The sequence below is a fragment of the Schistocerca piceifrons genome, chromosome 3 (assembly GCF_021461385.2).
Source record: "Schistocerca piceifrons isolate TAMUIC-IGC-003096 chromosome 3, iqSchPice1.1, whole genome shotgun sequence".
In the NCBI taxonomy this organism is placed as follows: Eukaryota; Metazoa; Arthropoda; class Insecta; order Orthoptera; family Acrididae; genus Schistocerca; species Schistocerca piceifrons.
The window spans coordinates 498,952,434-498,972,299 of record NC_060140.1 but is presented as its reverse complement, the minus strand read 5'-3'; the positions used below and the strand labels follow the sequence as shown (position 1 = coordinate 498,972,299).

The 19,866-nt window shown below is 42.0% G+C and overlaps 2 protein-coding genes across 2 annotated transcripts in view; one reads left to right on the top strand and one right to left on the bottom strand.

Moving 5' to 3' along the window:
• The window catches only part of LOC124790130 (protein melted), a 253,327-nt gene that overhangs the window by 48,000 nt on the left and 185,461 nt on the right, over positions 1–19,866 (bottom strand). Inside the window, exons 16-17 of the mRNA XM_047257704.1 lie at positions 3,313–3,441; positions 2,983–3,225 (exon numbers count right to left, since the gene is read on the bottom strand). Of these exons, the coding sequence (XP_047113660.1) occupies positions 2,983–3,225; positions 3,313–3,441 (372 nt within the window). The remainder of the gene's footprint in view (positions 1–2,982; positions 3,226–3,312; positions 3,442–19,866) is intronic.
• The window catches only part of LOC124790131 (tRNA pseudouridine synthase-like 1), a 221,931-nt gene that overhangs the window by 133,872 nt on the left and 68,193 nt on the right, over positions 1–19,866 (top strand). The gene's annotated exons all lie outside the window — the stretch shown is intronic.

Below are 19,866 nucleotides of genomic sequence, written 5' to 3'. Positions count from 1 at the left end.
ATATGAAAGAAAATCGCTGTTCTTTTGGTATATCTAAAATAAGATTGTGTTCTGTTCTTGTTACTATTGTATTAGTAAGAGTCCTCAGTGGAGACAATGTGCAGACCATCTTTCAATCATGGAGAAATTGTCTCTCTGATGTTAAGCAATGGTACATTAAATGGATAATATTTTCTAGAAGATCACACATGTGAGTGACCGAATGGTATTTTCTAGAAGACCATATACATGCAAAGATAAGAAATCTTCTATCTTCAAGTCTGCTGCATTAGAGTTTGAGTTCCCACTACTTGGGAGTAAGATGGCTGCATTCTGGTTTTCAATATGAAGACTGGTTTGATGCAGCTCTTCACACTAAACTGACAATTCCTTGATGCTTCAGGATATGTTCTATCGACCTAACCCCTCATTTACTCAAGCTGTACCATAAATTTCCTTGCTCCCCATTTTGGATCAGTTCTTCATTAGTTACACAATCCTCCCATCTCACTTTCCCTGTTCATGCTAATGTTTATTGTCCACACTTCACTTCTGTCCAAGGTTGTACGTCAGATAAATATTTTCAGAAGGAACTTTGCAACACTACAGTTTAAATTAGAAATTAAAATATTTCTTACTATTGCAATCTGTATTTTATATCCTCTCTACTTTAGCCATCTTCAAATATTTTGCTGCCCAAATGGCGCATCTCATTTACTACTTTAAAGTCTTTTCAGGAACCATCCATTCCATTCAACTGATTTTATAAGTCCTTTGATGTCTGAGAAAGAATTAGAATGTCATTTGGCAAATCACTAAGTTTTTATTTCTAATCCAGAACTTTATTTATCTTTCCTAATTTATCTTTGGTTTCCTTTACTGCTTGCTCAATTTACAGACTGAATGACGTCAGGGTCAGGCTATAAACATTCTCTATCCCTTCTCAACTACTGCTTTCATGTCCTTTGACTCTTGTAACTGCTTTCTGTATTTTATTTTTCCTTTAAGAATTTCAAAGAGTGTACTCCACTCAACATTTTGAAGAGCTTTCCCTTAATTTAAAAATCATAAATGTCTTCACTTTGTGTCTATGCTGGATGTGATTGTGATGGTCACAATTTATCACATATGTCATTTCAAGAGTTCACTGATTTGGATCATTGTAGATTAATGCATGTAAATCATCTTCATCAAACCCCCAAGGTCATCCTGAACATGGAGAGTCACTAATGTCAGAACGATCCTCCTTAAAATGAAAAACCCATTTCCTCGCCATGCTCTGTCCAATGGCATCATCCCCATACACAACGCAAATATTTCTGGCTGCCTCCACTGCTGTCAACCCTGTACTGAACTCAAACAGAAAAATATATCAGAAATGTTTTGATTTCTCCACTAGGCACTCGACTTTCTGGTGTCCACAGCTCTACTCACTCTCTCCAAATAATACATAAACTCAAATAGCACAGAGAACCTCAAACAAAAAATGACATGCAATAAATAAACCCATGGCCACCCAAATACCAACATGCAAAACAAAAACGCTGCCAACTTCTGCACCAGCCTATTTTCCACCTAGATAAACTTGGAAAAAAAGAAAGAATTATGCTGTACACTAGAACTGAAGTGAGACTCATCTGTGAGGAATACATTCCTTCATTCTGGATCCAATCTCAAGGATACTGATCACAACAAAGGGGCCCACCTATACAATACTGTGGACAATAGTCACACCGCTTGATGTCTGGTGTACAAATCAATTGCTCTGAGCACGTGATACATACTCTGACAGGGAAACTGCAATTTCTGAGGTAGCAGCAAACTAAATACAATTTTCTTGGAATCAGCATTACAACCCACTATGCAGCTAAGGTCAGATATTGATCCTAATGTGGAGAAGTACTTTTGATTGACCTTACGCTAGCCTACAGCAAATGCTTTCTGTGCCTTGAAACTGATGCCCATGACTTGAAATAACAATGTGTGGAAAACTCTACAATACTGAGTCAGACTAGCTTCAAGATGTTCACAGATTCTACACTGTGAGATAATGTTCAAATGGCATTTTAACCCAATATACTTGTTGCAGCAAGGCATACTTTCCTATATAGACAGCACAATTTTTTTGGGACAGGGGTGGGGGCTGGTGTGTGTGTGTGTGTGTGTGTGTGTGTGTGTGTGTGTCTTGGCACAGCCAGTTAAAGTAAATCCTGGTCTTTTCTCTTTTCTTTCCCTCTCCTGCAATTATGATTAATTTTTGGACGTTACCTTATATGTTGCTTATTCCTATGAGGCACATACATAAATACATGACAGTCAGTGGAGAAGAAATCCTGTCTTTAATCTACTGTGTGTCACTGTGGCTGTGGCTGGGTGCTTTTGGGTGTCTGTACGAGAGCACTTGAACCAAAAAAAGAATGATGGCTTGAAAATCAGTGATATTCTCTGTACAATAATGTCTGACAGAGTGGCATCAGTTGCAGCTGAGGTGTTGTCTATACTCATTTTTGTTTATATTTTTCATCCATGGATTAACGTTACTATAATATACAGTCCAAAACAATTTATACTTACGCATTGTTCATAAGAATCTACAAATAGTCCTATAAAATGATGCTTATGCTAACATACAGTCACAGTTTAATTAATTGCAAGGTGGCTGACATGACAGATATCACATTCTCTACAACGAAAAAATTTTGACTGTGCTGAGTACCTGTAAAAATTTGCAGCTTTAACATCTCACTGTTTTTAGAACCAATAGTGAAAGTTTTGAATTCCTACACAAAAAATCAACTTGTTTTTAAGTTTTCAGAGTAATTAGGACACAGAAAATGCAATGTGTTATTTGATAAATGTACAATGACTGAAACAGCAAACTGTGTTTAATTTGTTATTTGTTATCACAATAATCATGTACCTCACAGCAATATCCACTTCAAGAAGGGAGAAGGTTAAGTCTAATATCATAAGCAAGTAAGTCATTTAAATATAACTGCATACCGAGCCTTTGTAGGAAAGATGTGCTCCAGAAAGTGTGAAATATCGCGTCCTCCACCTTCTGAAAATTTTCCAGCGACCTTTCTTTTCTTTTAACTGTCCTTCAATAACTGGCTGGCTGTCTTGAAGGAAACCCACTGCTCTCTCTGGATGGTTGCATAGAAAACAACCCCACTGTCCTCCAGAACATTCAAATACATCAAAGAAACCACTATGCCTGAGTTCATTCAATAACGCATCTTGATCCTAGAGAAACAAAAAGTTAAATTGCCAAGCATGTTTAAAATCAAGTTAGTAGAAAAATACAAGAAATAGAAAACTTTTACATTTTACCTTTGAACATGGAAAAGCAGATGTAACTAGTGTCAAAAATGTCTTATTCTCGCACTTCAGAATGTCCCAACAGTTTTTCAGACTACTGACAGAAGAATCACGTGAACTGAGTGCTGAATCGGAGCGTGCCTAGAAGAAAAAAAGCACAAAGAAATTACTTTCATTGTTGAACTTCTTTGTTTCTTTCATGATGCTGTGACATATATACACTGAAAAGCCAAAACATTGTGACCACCTGCTTAATAGCTTGTTTGTCTGTCTGTCTTTGGAACAAACATCACTGATACTGCATATCAGGGATCTGACAGTTTGTTGGTAGGTTTGTGGCATTAGATGCCTATGCCCAAGTCATGTAATTCATGTAAACAATGGCCCGCTGATTTGCGTACACAGTGATGGCCCAATAGCGACTCAGATAGGTTCCATAGGATTTACATCAGACGAATTACGTCACCAAGACATCAACATGAGTTCACTATAATACTCCTCAAACCACTGTAACACAATTCTGGCTCTGAGAGACAGACAATTATACTGATGAAAGATGACATCGTCATCGAGAAAGGCATCAAGCATGAAGAGATGCAGGTAGTTTGCAGCTGTCAGTGTGTCTTTGATTACTACCACAGATCCCATGCAAGTGCAGGAAAATGTCTCCTATAGTACAATACTGCTCCTACCACCCTGTGTCTGTGGTGCACTGCACATTTTGAGACTCCATTCACCTTGATGACAGCAACTGTGGAGACGATCATCAACCTAGTGTAGTGAAAATGTGTTTTACTCAATGAGTAAACATGTTTCCATTGATCAACAGGGTATACATCCTCTACGGCAGCACGTTGCGGCCATTACCGCTCTACCCCGGCCGTCTACAGTCAAAGAACTTCAGGCGTTTCTAGGCAAGGTTGCTTATTATCACAAATTCATTCCATCCGCGGCGGCGGTGGCTCATCCTCTGCATCAGCTGTTACGCAAAAACGTTCCTTTCTGTTGGTCCGACGAGTGTGAGCAGGCTTTTGTCCGCCTGAAGGCTCATTTGCAGTCGGCGCCTTGTCTTGCCACATTCCGTCCGGGTCAGCACTTGGTTCTGGCGACTGACGCGTCACAGTATGGCCTAGGGGCTGTTCTCGCCCATCGGTATGAGGATGGGTTGGAACGACCCATCGCCTACGCTTCCAAGACCCTCAACGATGCCCAACGGCGTTACTCTCAAATCGAAAAGGAGGCGCTCGCTATCATTTATGCTCTAAAAAAGTTCAGCGTTTTTTTGTATGGTTCTAAGTTTCACCTCATCACCGACCACAAGCCGCTGGTCTCTCTGTTCAGCCCCTCGGCATCGCTTCCGGATAAGGCAGCTCACCGCCTGCAATGTTGGGCCTTATACTTGTCTCGTTTTCACTATGAGATTCACTATCGCCCCACGGCTCAGCACGCCAACGCTGACGCGTTGTCGCGTTTGCCGATGGGCCCCGACCCGGTTTTCGATCGAGATGAACTACTCTGTTTCCACATTGATGAGGAAGAACGTCGTGCGGTCGAGGGTTTTCCACTTACAGGTTCGCAGGTCGCGTCGGCTACTGCGCGGGACCCGGTCCTGCGTCAGGTGATCGGTTTTGTTCAACGGGGTTGGCCGGACAGGACCAAGGGCCGGGCATCGGATCCCCTTCGCAACTACCATGCCTTGCGCCTTCGTCTGTCTGTTCATGAGGGTGTTGTTCTTCTGGCCACGGATGGCGCATCTCCACGGGTGGTGGTGCCAGCCTCTCTTCGCAAAGCTGTTCTCAAACTATTGCATGAAGGCCATTGGGGGATTTCTCGGACTAAGTCCCTGGCCCACAGGCACGTTTATTGGCCCGGTATTGATTCGGACATCGCCCACATGGTCGCTGCGTGTGGTCAGTGTGCTCAACAACTGGCTGCACCCCGTACAATGCCCTCTCCATGGCCTGATCCGGCGCAGCCGCGGGAACGAGTGCACGCTGACTTTGCCGGCCCCTTCCTCGGCACTTATTGGCTACTGTTGATTGACGCCTTCTCGAAGTTTCCGTTTGTTGTTCGATGTCCGTCGCCCACCACTGCGGCGACGACGCTGGCTTTGTCCAAAATCTTTGCGCTAGAAGGTCTTCCATCCACGATTGTCACGGACAATGGCCCTCAGTTCTCTTCGCAGGGCTTCCGTGATTTTTGTACTGGACAAGGGATTCATCATGTTACAGCGCCGCCTTTCCATCCGCAATCGAATGGGGAGGTCGAGCGCCTTGTCCGCACTTTCAAAAGCCAGATGAAAAAAATCCTTAGTGATTTTTCCACGGATGACGCTCTGTTGCAATTCCTGAGTTCTTATCGCTTCACGCCTCTGGGTGATCGCAGCCCAGCTGAACTCTTGCATGGCCACCAACCGTGCACTCTACTGCACCTGCTTCACCCTGTCAAGCCTTGTACTGTGTCCCCTAGTGCGGGAAAATACTCGGTGGGCGCTGAAGTGTGGGCACGAGGATATGGATCTCGCCCTAAATGGATTCCAGGGGTGGTTCAGGCTCTTCGCGGCCGCCGGCTTTGTGAAATACGTACGGACGACAGCATGGTTGTTCGCCATTACGACCAGATGCGCCCCCGTGTGGTGGCCACGCCGGTGCCACCGCCCCTTCTTTCGCCTCCACCAGCCCGAGAAGCCAGTCCTGTCGCTGCTGCTGATCTTCCGTGCGTGTTGCTGCAGCTGACGTCGCTACTGCTTCCGAGTACGCCGGAACCGGCCCCAGTTGCGACGCAGCCTTCTCCGGGACCCATCTCGCTGGAGCACACCCCCAGGTCCTCGACACCTATGGCTGCTGCTCCGGAGTTTTCACCCATCATCTCGTTCAGGAGGCACGCTCCACGCGCATGCTTCCGTCCTGGACTCTTTCGACCATACTCTCGTGTTTCTCCGCGGGATCTTCTCGGTGCCTCCCAAGAGGCCATGGATGTCTCCACACTGTCCGTGTCTCCAAGGAAGTGAGTGTTTTTTTTTTTTCAAAGGGGGGAAAAGTGTTGTGACAGTGCCACGAGATTTAAAAGTGCCGCTATGTCAGTATGCGAACACGGCGATAGAGGCGCTCCGCAGCTTGGCCGAGCGCGGGAGCGCCACCTGGCTATGAACGGCGCTGGCCGCATGTCACGGCACGGCAGTCGAATGACAGATACCGAGTTAGTAGCATGTAACCCGCTAGTGTTAACCCGCTAGTGTTTCTACTTTTGTGTATCCACGCAATTTATTAGTGATTAAAGGTTATAACACAACCTTTGCTCAGTTGTTATATTTAACTTTCTACACACACACACACACACACACACACACACACACGTACAATTCCTACCTACCAAACCTGCTAATGAGCTGACTTGGCACCTGATTTCTTCTTTGACTGCTATTTATAATTACATGTAACCTTTATGCACATGCTTCCACACAATTTAAGACAATATAAAATGACTCACAATGGCAATAGATCACGTAGGTTTTGTCCATCAACAGTGGCCACAAGCTTCTCATTCGCATGGTTTTATCTATTGGCACTGTTACATTTTTCTATTATTCTCTCATGTGAAGCCTTATGTATTGTGTTAGGGTCTCTACTTGTATGTTTATGTTGAATAAGAGACTGACTAACAGATGTATTTATTGTTGGACTCCATTCCTTGATTCCTGATTATCAGTACTTATTTTATCCTTAAAGAGCCTTGCTTTGATTAGCTCAGAGGTATGACCATATCCCAATGAGCACCTATAACATTGACAATTTCATGATTCTACAGAGCTGCACTCCAAGATCAGAAGCACCCATGATGTATTGTACTAACAGATTGCAAATGCTATATCACTATTACAAGTTAAATCACCAAATACAAAATTATTTCTTTTTTGACAGTTACCATCCACACCTTGGCCTGTTCGTTCTCAAGACATCAATCCCCTACGGACACCAATCAAAGGTGCACAGACACTACAAATTCATGTTTTCAGTGCATCTCAGCAGGTACAACAACAACCGAGTATACTTCAAAGGGTGCATTGTTCCTGACACCGAAGAGCAGAGGGGTGCATTGTTGTGAATGGGTGCCATGCTGAACACCTGGAAAAGGCATGTTTATTGCAGAAAGTATGCGTTTCCAGACACATGCTTATTGGACTTATTTTTCTTGTCCTTAGTTTGTCTTGTCCTGATGAGTACTGCCACCTCTCAAAGTATTCGACACTTGTTTTTGAAGACCCTGTATAATTTCAGCACTCCAATATTGTCTAGACTCTGGATCCCTCATTTATCATTCCACAATTTCATTTTTTCTGTTTCTCTTTGGCTTGTTGATGTGACTCTCCTGTTAGTACCGTCTTTTAAACGACGATTGTTATCATCCAGAATTGAAACAAAAATACCTTTTCCAAATTATTTACATTAACTTCAACAGATCTCTACATTCTTTGAGACCACTTACTGACGCTTTTTATCGCAAGAGTATTCAGGGCACATTCACCATCATCATTTGCCTGCAGCAACTCTACACCTGAAGAAAGTGATTATCTTTCCTACACTCAAAACAACTCTTCACTCTTACCACTGTACTAGTCAAGATGATAGACACAATGTTTCCATTCCATATGAACAAAGTCTATGATTACTACACTGACAAGTTACTAACATGAATAAAGAAATCTTGATATTTAATTTGACTCCCCCCCCCCACACACACACAAATTACAAGTCAGACAAAAAAGTTCTTGATATAATGTGAAACTGAAGCTTTTATGTGTGAGGCTGAAGTTTATATGTATTAATCCCGTGACCTAACTTGGACATTCACTTCAATTGTTAGTCTGTCCCATCAGAAAAGATGCTGAACTGATACTTCAGTTTGTACTGATTTTTACAGTAATTAGTCAACGTTACCACTGGTGTTTTGAAGAACAACATTTTTACCTTTTGACTGTCACCTTCATTTCAGGTATCATGACTGCAACTTTCACCATTTGGTCATTTTCCAGTTGAAGACTTCATGTCTATCGTATAGTCACACTGTTCAAGCAATGGCATCCAAATAAATTTCTGCTTAATTTTCAGAAAACCAGTATATTACTGTACAAAAATTCATATTACAATGGCAACTTACTGAGTTGGTGTGGTCAGAGTGTCGAGTTGGTGCAGAAATGTGGTCGTATTTCACTGCTTGAACTGTACTAACTATGGTGTGAGATGTTTATGTATGCCAGAAGATGTTTAACTATTTTAACATATGTATCAGCATGAAATCCTCCATCTGAAAATGAACGTACAGTCAGAATAGCTTATGTGGTGAAATAAAGGTGAAAATGATGTTCTTCAAAATGCCCTACATGACTATGAACCTTGTTCAAGAAAATATTACTTGTAATGTTTGTTAAAGATGAGGAACATCACTTACCAACAGTGCTAACATTAGTAGCTGGTGTGATGGTGTCAGATACACAAATTTAAAAATGATGTTGAATCTCAGTATTACAGGATTTTCAAAAATTCAAAAGTATGAAAAGGGCAAGAAAAGACACTGTGGCAAACTAGACTGTGATTTCCCGACTTGTGCCACAAGGTTGAGTGCCTGCCAAATGGATCAGGAGTACATTACACACAGAGATGGCGACCAGAATAGCTGATTCTGAATGGGATACATAGAACAGTTATTTTAGAATTGGGCACTCTCCATCCAGTAAGGATAAACATTGCTGAAGATGGCTCCAAGATACTCATATCAGAGCTAGTGAAATACCACAAATAGATGAAAATATCAAGTTATTAATGATAAATAGTGCCCAAGTTTGGGACACACATAATACTCAGCACCAAAAGTTGATAAAAGGCAGAAATTTATAGCTGCAAAGCTGCAAATTTTTACCGCAAATCTAAGTGGTTGCCAACAAGACATATTTCAAGGAACTGAAGATGGCAGTACACAATAGTCTTAAATGACTTATGTTGGAAACTGAGTCTGTATGCAAAATGATCTACGCACAAATTAAATCATGAAATAATTATAGTTGGAGCCTTCTATTGGTCACCAGTGTCAGCTGCAGAAACTATTGATAACTTCAGAGAAAATTTTGTTCCTTAGTATATATGTTTCCAAGTCATGCTGTAATTTCTGCAGATTTTAATTATTTCACAACTGACTGAGAAAACTTTAATATAATAAACAGCGAACAAGAGAAAACCAGCAAACGGTTATAACATTTTTACCTGGAAATTACCTAGAATGATCTGGCAAGCTAGCCATGATGGAAATACACTATGCTTGTTGGAAATAAACTGGTCTTATCTGTTTAAGGATGTTCACACAGAGCCTGAGATCAGGTAAAAAAGGCTAGGAAAACAAGTAGGAAAATCTTCATGACCAGAAAAGTGGTTAAGGAGGAAGTTGCCTAATTTTTTTCAGTCGGAGTTAGAATCATTTAATTCAAAAAGAAAGGGTGGAATATTAGAGTTTAAATTGAGGTTATTAGAGACTGAGCACAAGGATGGTGAATGAAATCAGCCATGAATCATTCTTCTGACATTTGCCTTACACAATTTATGGAACCATGAAAAACCTAAATCTGGATGGTCGGACGTGGATTTGAACCACCATCCTCCTGAATGCAAGTCCAATGTGCTAACCCGTGCATCACCTCGCTTGCTACTTTGATTCAGGAAGTGATCAAAACCACTGACCAAGCTCTACAAAGTTGTTCCTAGCAAATGGAAGGTAAAAAAGGCTAGGAAAACAAGTAGGAAAATCTTCATGACCAGAAAAGTGGCTAAGGAGGAAGTTGCCTACTGAAGCATCTTAGAAAACAACAAATACTGTACAAACATATAAAAGAAGCAGAATATGCAGATAGGCAGATGATATCTGAAAAATATTCAGCTACCAAATGCCAGTGCTTGAGGCCTACAGTAATTGCAATACCAAAATATCTTATCAGGGTGCCTGTCTCAAAATCATGGGGAACTGTAGTCATGTGTCAAGGTTATCAGTGGCCCAAAAATCAATGTTCGTACACATTCAGTCAAAACTGGAACCAGAATAGAATTGTGTCTTCAAATAATCCTTCAGATATGAAAATCAAAGACTTTTGCCATCTTTCAATACCTATGCTGCTGCTGCTAAGATTAGTAACAACTCTGCAGCACAACATGCAGCTGAACATAACAGGCCTGATTTCAATGGCCACTTCACAATCTGGGCCATCTGAATCTTCCACTTCATTACCAGCTTTTCTGAACAGTGCAGATGGGAGTAATCCTTACAAAACATTCTCTGTTCCCAAAATTATGCCAGTCTCAACCTAAGAGTGTCCCTACATTCTACACCCAAAAGTTTTGCCCTCTTTATCGTATTGCCTCCTCCTAATTGACATCCCCTCATCCATACTGTTCTGCTCTCTGTCATCACATCCACCAGTCTTTTCCTCTTCTCTCCTGCTTTCCTCTTCTGCTCCCCCCCCCCCCCCTTCCCCTCTATCACAGCATCCAGATGCTGTGTCTGTCAGCCTTGTCTTGCCACCTTCTGGTTCCTGCATGCTCCACTCTTCTTTCACCCCACTCATACCCTGTTATCTCTCCCCCTTCCCTGCCCGACTCCAGATTGCCACTTTCATTCAACGTGACAGTTGGAGTCTGGCCAGAGATACCGTAGTGGTCATGTGTATGTGGGTTGCACTTGCTTTCTTCTCTGAAGAAGGCTTTACCTGAAATCTCTGTGTGTAACAGTCCTTTCATCAAGCCTATCTGTAATTCAATGTGTCATCTTTACAGTGAGTAGCAATCTGTCCTTTTCATAATAATGTTAATCACAACTAGAGTCAGTCGGTCAGTCAACTAGATTCATACAAATATTTAGGAGTAACAGTGTACATACGAGGGCGGTTCAGAAAGTAACCTCCGATTGGTCACAGTGGGGGTTGTGGGGGGAGTAGCGACGCCATCTGTGCGTTCACGCACTCAACACGTCAGTCGGCATCAAGCCGTGGTCGAGTGAACGTCGTAACTGCGCTAGTTTAGTTTTTGTGGCAGTTTGAAATGTGTGCTGCAATAGAAAACCCCACCAAATGTGAAGTGCGTGCTGTCATAAGGTTTTTTACAGCCAAAGGATATTCTGCAGCAGCTATTCATCGTGAGCTTTGTGCCGTGTACGGACCAAGAGTTATCAGTGAAGGAGTTGTCCGTGAATGGGTACGTTTATTTAAAAGTGGACGAGAAAACGTTCATGATGAAGAGAGGAGTGGTAGACCATCATTGGTGACTGACGAACTCGTTCAGACAGTTGATGCAAAAGTTCGTGAAAATCGACGTTTCTCAATGTCAGAGTTGTCTACTGGTTTTCCACAGATTTCTAAGACTCTCTTGTACGAGATAGTGACAGCAAGATTGGGTTATCGTAAGTTCTGTGCACGATGGGTGCCCAAAATTCTTACCGACCACCACAAAACTCAAAGAATGGCCTCTGCATTAGACTTTCTGTCACGTTATGAGGACGAAGGAGAACCATTGTTAAACAGAATCGTGACCGGTGATGAAACCTGGATTAAGTACGTGAACCCTGAGACAAAAGAACAATCAAAGATGTGGGCACATTCAAATTCGCCTACCAAACCAAGAAAAGCCTCGCAAAATTTTTCTGCCAGAAAACTGATGGCAACGGTGTTTTGGGATGCCAAAGGGGTGTTGTTGGTTGAATTCATGGAACGTGGTATGACCATTAATCAAGACGTGTACTGTGAAACAATAAAAATGTTACGACGGGCTATACAGAACAAACGCTGTGGTATGCTGACTTCCGGTATCGTTTTTTTGCACGATAACGCCCGTCCTCACTCTGCTCGCAGAACAACGGCCCTTCTTGAGTCCTTCAAGTGGGACGTTATCAACCATCCACCTTACAGCCCAGACCTGGCGCCAAGTGATTATCACCTCTTCATGCATTTGAAGAAATGGCTCGGGTCTCAGCGGTTTGATGACGACGAAGAGCTCAAAGATGCGGTCACAGGCTGGCTCCAGGCACAAGCGGGTGATTTTTATGCAGAAGGAATTTCAAAGCTTGTGAAGAGATACGATAAGTGCCTCAATCGCTATGGAGACTATGTAGAAAAATAGTGCAAAGATGTAGTTGTAAGATGTATATATTAAAATATTTTTATTTAACTTGGTGTATTTTTTTAAATCAACCGGAGGTTACTTTCTGAACGGCCCTCGTATATAAGCAGTGTAAGGATCACGTATGTTCATGTATAAGTAAAGCAAACAGCAGGTTACAATTCATTTGTAGAATACTGGGAATTGTAGAGAGATGTATACAGAACACTTACACAACTTGTACTTCAATACTACTCAAGTGTATTAGTTTTGGTTTAATCGCAGACACTGAGGATATACCACAGGGTGGTGCAAATGGCCAAAGGTTTATTTGAATGCCAAGGAGTGAAACAAAAATTTTAGTGCTACACAATTGAAGAAAGATGCTGTCCATTTTGCAAGAAACTATTAATATTCTATTTCATAGAGACAAAATTAAGCAAACACCGGCTTACACAAAGGTGTAGAAGTGGTAATTCTTCTCACACTCCATCCGTAAATGCAAAGGGAAGAAACATTAATGTCAGATGCAATAAAAAGTACAGAGAATCCATTATGACTATGGAACATCAAACGTCTCCAAGGACGCTGACAACCTTGTAGTTGGTGTTAATACTGTAACTAGTAATGGTTTGCTGGAGGCCAATGATTTATGTACAGAATAAATGTTGCAAAACTAAGAAACAATGCCACAGTTCTAAGACAATACCCAATTTTGTATGACAACATCTCAACCTACTGTGCTAAATGCTTATTATCTGAGACCTATTAGCTCTCGTTTAATCAGTGTGACTCTTCTACTTATCAGAACACTCTACTGTGACTAAGAATGATTATGATTTCCTAAGTACTAGAATTACATATATATTGATTAGCAAACCCGGCAATGCTCTGCAATTGCTAAATATGTACGGGAACTGGGAAATTAGATGTGCATCCTAGTTTGGGGCATCCCTGTGATTTGTGTCAGAACACAAATTTCAGCTCCTCATTGTAATTTCGTTCACTTTGACAGTGTGGAACTCAAAATTATAATAAATCAAATACAAACTGAATGGAAAAGAATTCTTCTTCTTCTTCTTCTTCTTCTTCTTCTTCTTCTTCTTCTTCTTTTTGTACACAGTACACTTACGCAGCTTCAGAATATACAACATTTTTACTATTTTGGATACTGTGTTCTACATCTACATCTATACTCCGCAAGCCACCCAACAGTGTGTGGCGGAGGGCACTTTACGTGCCACTGTCATTACCTCCCTTTCCTGTTCCAGTCGCATACGGTTTGCGGGAAGAACGACTGCTGGAAAGCCTCCGTGCGCGCTCAAATCTCTCTAATTTTACATTCGTGATCTCCTCGGGACGTATAAGTAGGGGGAAGCAATATATTCGATACCTCATCCAGAAACGCATCCTCTTGAAACCTGGACAGCAAGCTACACCGCGATGCAGAGCACCTTCTTGCATAGTCTGCCGCTTGAGTTTGCTAAACATCTCCGTAACACTATCACGCTTACCAAATAACCCTGTGACGAAACGCGCCGCTCTCTATCTCCTCTGTCAACCTGACCTGGTACGGATCCCACACTGATGAGCAATACTTGAGTATAGGTCGAACGAGTGTTTTGTAAGCCACCACCTTTGTTGATAGACTACATTTTCTAAGGACTCTCCCAATGAACCTCAACCTGGCACCCCCCTTACCAACAATTAATTTTATATGATCATTCCACTTCAAATCGTTCCGCACACATACTCCCAGATATTTTACAGAAGTAACTGCTACCTGTGTTTGTTCCGCTATCATATAATCATACAATAAAGGATCCTTCTTTCTATGTATTCATGAAACATTACATTTGTCTATGTTAAGGATCAGTTGCCACTCCCAGCACCAAGTGCCTATCTGCTGCAGATCTTCCTGCATTTCGTTTTCTAATGCTGCAACTTCCTTGTATACTACAGCATCATCTGCGAAAAGCCGCATGGAACTTCCGACACTATCTACTAGGTCATTTATATATATTGTGAAAAGCAATGGTCCCATAACATTCCCCTGTGGCACACCAGAGGCTATTTTAACGTCTGTAGACGTCTCTCCATTGAGAACAACATGCTGTGTTCTGTTTGCTAAAAACTCTTCAATCCAGCCACACAGCTGGTCTGATATTCCGTCGGCTCTTACTTTGTTTATCAGGCGACAGTGCGGAACTGTATCGAACGCCTTCCGGAAGTCAAGGAAAATGGCATCTACCTGGGAGCCTGTATCTAATATTTTCTGGGTCTCATGAACAAATAAAGCGAGTTGGGTCTCACAAGATCGCTGTTTCCGGAATCCATGTTGATTCCTTCAGAGTAGATTCTGGGTTTCCAGAAATGACATGATACGCGAGCAAAAAACATGTTCTAAAATTCTACAACAGATCGATGTCAAAGATATAGGTCTATAGTTTTGCGCATCTGCTCAATGACCTTTCTTGAAGACTGGGACTACCTGTGCCCTTTTCCAATCATTTGGAACCTTTCGTTCCTCTAGATACTTGCAGTACATAGCTCTTATAATGGGGGCAAGTTCTTTCGTGTACTCTGTGTAGAATCGAACTGGTATCCCATTAGGTCCAATGGACTTTCCTCTGTTGCTTTTCTATTCCTTGGGCACTTATTTCGATGTCAGCCATTTTTTCGTTTGTCGGAGGATTTAGAGAAAGAACTGCAGTGCGGTCTTCCTCTGTGAAACAGCTTTGGAAAAAGGTGTTTAGTATTTCAGCTTTACACGTGTCATCCTCTGTTTCAATGCCATCATCATCCCAGAGTGTCTGGATATGCTGTATCGAGCCACTTACTGATTTAACGTAAGACCAGAACTTCCTAGGATTTTCTGTCAAGTTGGTACATAGAATTTTACTTTCGAATTCACTGAACGCTTCATGCATAGCCCTCCTTACGCTAACTTTGACATCGTTTAGCTTCTGTTTGTCTGAGAGGTTTTGGCTGCATTGAAACTTGCAGTGAAGCTCTCTTTGCTTTCACAGTAGTTTCCTAACTTTGTTGTTGAACCATGGTGGATTTTTCCCATCCCTCACAGTTTTACTCGGCACGTACCTGTCTAAAACGCATTTTACGATTGCCTTGAACTTTTTCCATAAACACTCAACATTGTCAGTGTCGGAACAGAAATTTTCGTTTTGATCTGTTAGGTAGTCTGAAATCTGCCTTCTATTACTCTTGCTAAACAGATAAACCTTCCTCCCTTTTTTTATATTCCTATTTACTTCCATATTCAGGGATGTTGCAACGGCCTTATGATCACTGATTCCCTGTTCTGCGCTTACAGAGTCGAAAAGTTCGGGTCTGTTTGTTATCAGTAGGTCCAAAATGTTATCTCCACGAGTCGGTTCTCTGTTTAATTGCTCGAGGTAATTTTCGGATAGTGCACTCAGTATAATGTCCCTCGATGCTCTGTCCCTACCACCCATCCTAAACATCTGAGTGTCCCAATCTATATCTGGTAAATTGAAATCTCCACATAAGACTATAACATGCTGAGAAAATTTATGTGAAATGTATTCCAGATTTTCTCTCAATTGTTCTGCCACTAATGCTGCTGAGTCGGGACATCGGTAAAAGGAGCTAATTATTAACCCAGCTCGGTTGTTGAGTGTAACCTCCACCCAAAATAATTCACAGGAACTATACACTTCTGCTTCACTACAGGATAAACTACTACTAACAACAACAAACACGCCACCACCAGTTGCATGCAATCTATCCTTTCTAAACACTGTCTGTGCCTTTGTAAAAATTTTGGCAGAATTTATCTCCGGCTTCAGCCAGCTTTCCGTACCTATAACGATTTCAGCTTCGGTGCTTTCTATCAGCGCTTGAAGTTCTGGTACTTTACCGACGCAGCTTTGACAGTTTACAATTACAATAGTGATTGCTGCTTGGTCCCCGCATGTCCTGACTTTGCTCCACACCCTTTGCTGACTTTGCTCCGCACCCTTTGAGGCTGTTGCCCTTTCTGTACTTGCCCGAAGCCATCTACCCTAAAAAACTGCCCAGTCCACGCCACATAACCCCTGCTACCCGTGTAACCACCTGCTGTGTGTAGTGGACTCCTGACCTATCCAGCGGAACCCGAAACCCCACCACCATATGGCGCACGACAAGGAATCTGCAGCCCACACGGTCGCAGAACCGTCTCAGCCTCTGATTCAGACCCTCCATTCGGCTCTGTACCAAAGGTCCGCAGTCAGTCCTGTCGACGATGCTGCAGATGGTGAGCTCTGCTTTCATCCGGCTAGCGAGACTGGCAGTCTTCACCAAATCAGATAGCCGCCGGAAGCCAGACACACACACATTTACTTCTGCTGATTCACCAAACAGTGCAGTGGTGAGGTGTAGCTCCATGCTCAGCTTCAATATCTCAAAGAATCCCTCTGAATTGAAGAGGGTTGGCAGTGTGCCTTCGAGCAAAATGCCCGTACTTCTCGACAGGGCCCATTACATGATGAAGTTCCACAGTTTCAGCACACAGTGCCTCCTGATGAATGAAACAGTGTATATCATAGATCTCCTTTCCAAAGTCACTCTTCAGTTTATTTTTTTTTTTAAGAGAGAGACAAAACCTTGCTGACACCCAACAATTTGTAGCACACTTTCTGTGGACACAGAATGAAGTTTTTCCCACGGCCATCATTGATTCGATGTGAGCTACTATGTAACTTGCACAAATTACAGCTTCATTTAGATTTCTTCAGTAGCATTCAGTTGTAATGAATACACATATTACAGTAGTACAAGTAGTTTTTTTTATAATCCTAAGAAATTCTCAATCACATATTTCTATAACTTACATCTTCCTGTATGGTGGCCTTTAAATTAGAAACCAGTTCCTTGCAAGCACCCCCTTCTATTTTATTGTAATCTACTGTGTGAAGGTGACGGTAATAACGTTGTTAATTGTATTTCTTTGCAGAAGCAAGTATTTTGTGATGCCAGGCACAGTGTGCATCTATTTCTGTTACTGAAAAGATATGTTTCTTCTAGTGAAGCAGGCCATGGGATTTCATGACTACACAGTTTTGTTGCTTCCACACCTATACATCCATGAGAACTAAACAGGCAGCAGCACATCTATTTAATTGTGTCTGCAGAGCACTAGGATGTGTGACGTCAGCCTGCCCCGCCACTGCAGCTCCCAGCTGAGATTGAGAGCGGTACTGCCTGTGGGGCACTTGTTTGATTAAAGAGTATAGCTTTAGCTTCTAGGGTATGAGTGGTAACAGTTAGTGAAAAGGTACGTACAACTGATATTGGTAAAAACACTCTGACTGTAAATCAACTTCAATACACCTGAATGTCTCACCTTGAGACTTTTTTCATTTTTACTGCAAATGAAACCTTGCTTTGCTTAAATTGAATGGTTCAATTGGTTAGGGTCTTTGGTATCCAGTGTATGAGAGAGATATGCCCCGCTGCTGTATCTGTGAGGATAGCAGCTTCAATGGCGTTATTTCACATAGTTTTAACCTGGTACAAGCTCTTGGAGCCAGTGGCTCCTTCTTCAGACAGAAGGGCTGAAGGGGAAGGAAGAAGGATGAAGGAAAAGGACTGGAGAAGTCTAGGAAAAGGGGTAGATTTCAGGAAAGTCATCCAGAACCGCGGGTCAGGAGAGACTTACCATATGGGATGAGAGAAAAAGACTGATTGTTGGGACGGTATGTATCCCCTGACCCACAGTTTGGGTGACTTTCCCAAAATCTACCCCTTTTCCTAGACCTCTCCAGTCCTTTTCCTTCACCCTTCTTCCTTCCCCTTCAACCCTTCCGCCTGAAGGAGGAGCCATTGGCTCCAAAAGCTTGCCAATTAAAACCGTCTTTTATGTGTGTGTTCTGCTGCCTTAAAAAACCATTCCTGTTCAGAAGAAATGGCCTGGCAATAATGCACTACATCTACATCCATACTGTGCAAGTCATCTCATGATGAGTGATGGATATTACTTCTGGTACTGTTATTATTTTCCTCTTTTCCTATTTCATTCACAAGAAGTGCATGAGAAGAATGACGACTAGTAACCCTCCATATGAGCTTATATTTCTTTTATTTTTCAATTACAGTCATTTTGTAAGGAACATGTTATCTGATTAAGGGATCTTAGATATAGTGGGAATTAGCGAAGTTCGGTGGCAGGAGGAACAAGACTTTTGGTCAGGCGAATACAGGGTTATAAATACAAAATCAAATAGGGGTAATGCAGGAGTAGGTTTAATAATGAATAAAAAAATAGGAGTGCGGGTAAGCTACTACAAACAGCATAGTGAACACATTATTGTGGCCAAGATAGACACGAAGCCCACGCCTACTACAGTAGTACAAGTTTATACACCAACAAGCTCCGCAGATGACGAAGAAATTGAAGAAATGTGTGATGAGATAAAAGAAATTATTCAGATAGTGAAGGATGACGAAAATTTAATAGTCATGGAAGAACCCTGGAGATACTAAAAGGTATCAGATAGATTATATAATGGTAAGACAGATTTAGAAACAAGGTTTTAAATTGTAAGACATTTCCAGGGGCAGATGTGGACTCTGACCACGATCTATTGGTTATGAACTTTAGATTAAAACTGAAGAAACTGCAAAAAGGTGGCAATTTAAGGAGATGGGACCTGGATAAACTGAAAGAACCAGAGGATGTACAGAGTTTCAGGGAGAGCATAAGGGAACAATTGACAGGAATGGGGGAAAGAAATACAGTAGAAGAAGAATGGATAGCTTTGAGGGATGAAGTAGTGAAGGCAGCAGAGGATATAGTAGGTAAAAAGACGAGGGCTACTAGAAATCCTTGGGTAACAGAAGAAATATTGAACTTGATTGATGAAAGGAGAAAATATAAAAATGCAGTAAATGAAGCAGGCAAAGAGGAATACAAACGTCTCAAAAATGAGATCGACAGGAAGTGCAAAATGGCTAAGCAGGGATGGCTAGAGGACAAATGTAAGGATGTAGAGATAGGGGTAAGATAGATGCTGCCTACAGGAAGATTATAGAGACCTTTGGAGACAAGAGAACCACTTGTATGAATATAAAGAGCTCGGATGGAAACCCAGTTATAAGCAAAGAAGGGAAGGCAGAAAGGTGGAAGGAGTATATAGAGGGTCTATACAAGGGCGATGTACTTGAGGACAATATTATGGAAATGGAAGAGGATGTAGATGAAGATGAAATGGGAGATATGATACTGCGTGAAGAGTTTGACAGGGCACTGAAAGACTTGAGTCGAAACAAGGCCCCAGGAGTAGACAACATTCCATTAGAACTACTGACAGCCTTGGGAGAGACAGTCCTGGCAAAACTCTAACATCTCGTGAGCAAAATGTATGAGACGGGCGAAATACCCTCAGACTTCAGGAAGAATGTAATGGTTCCAATC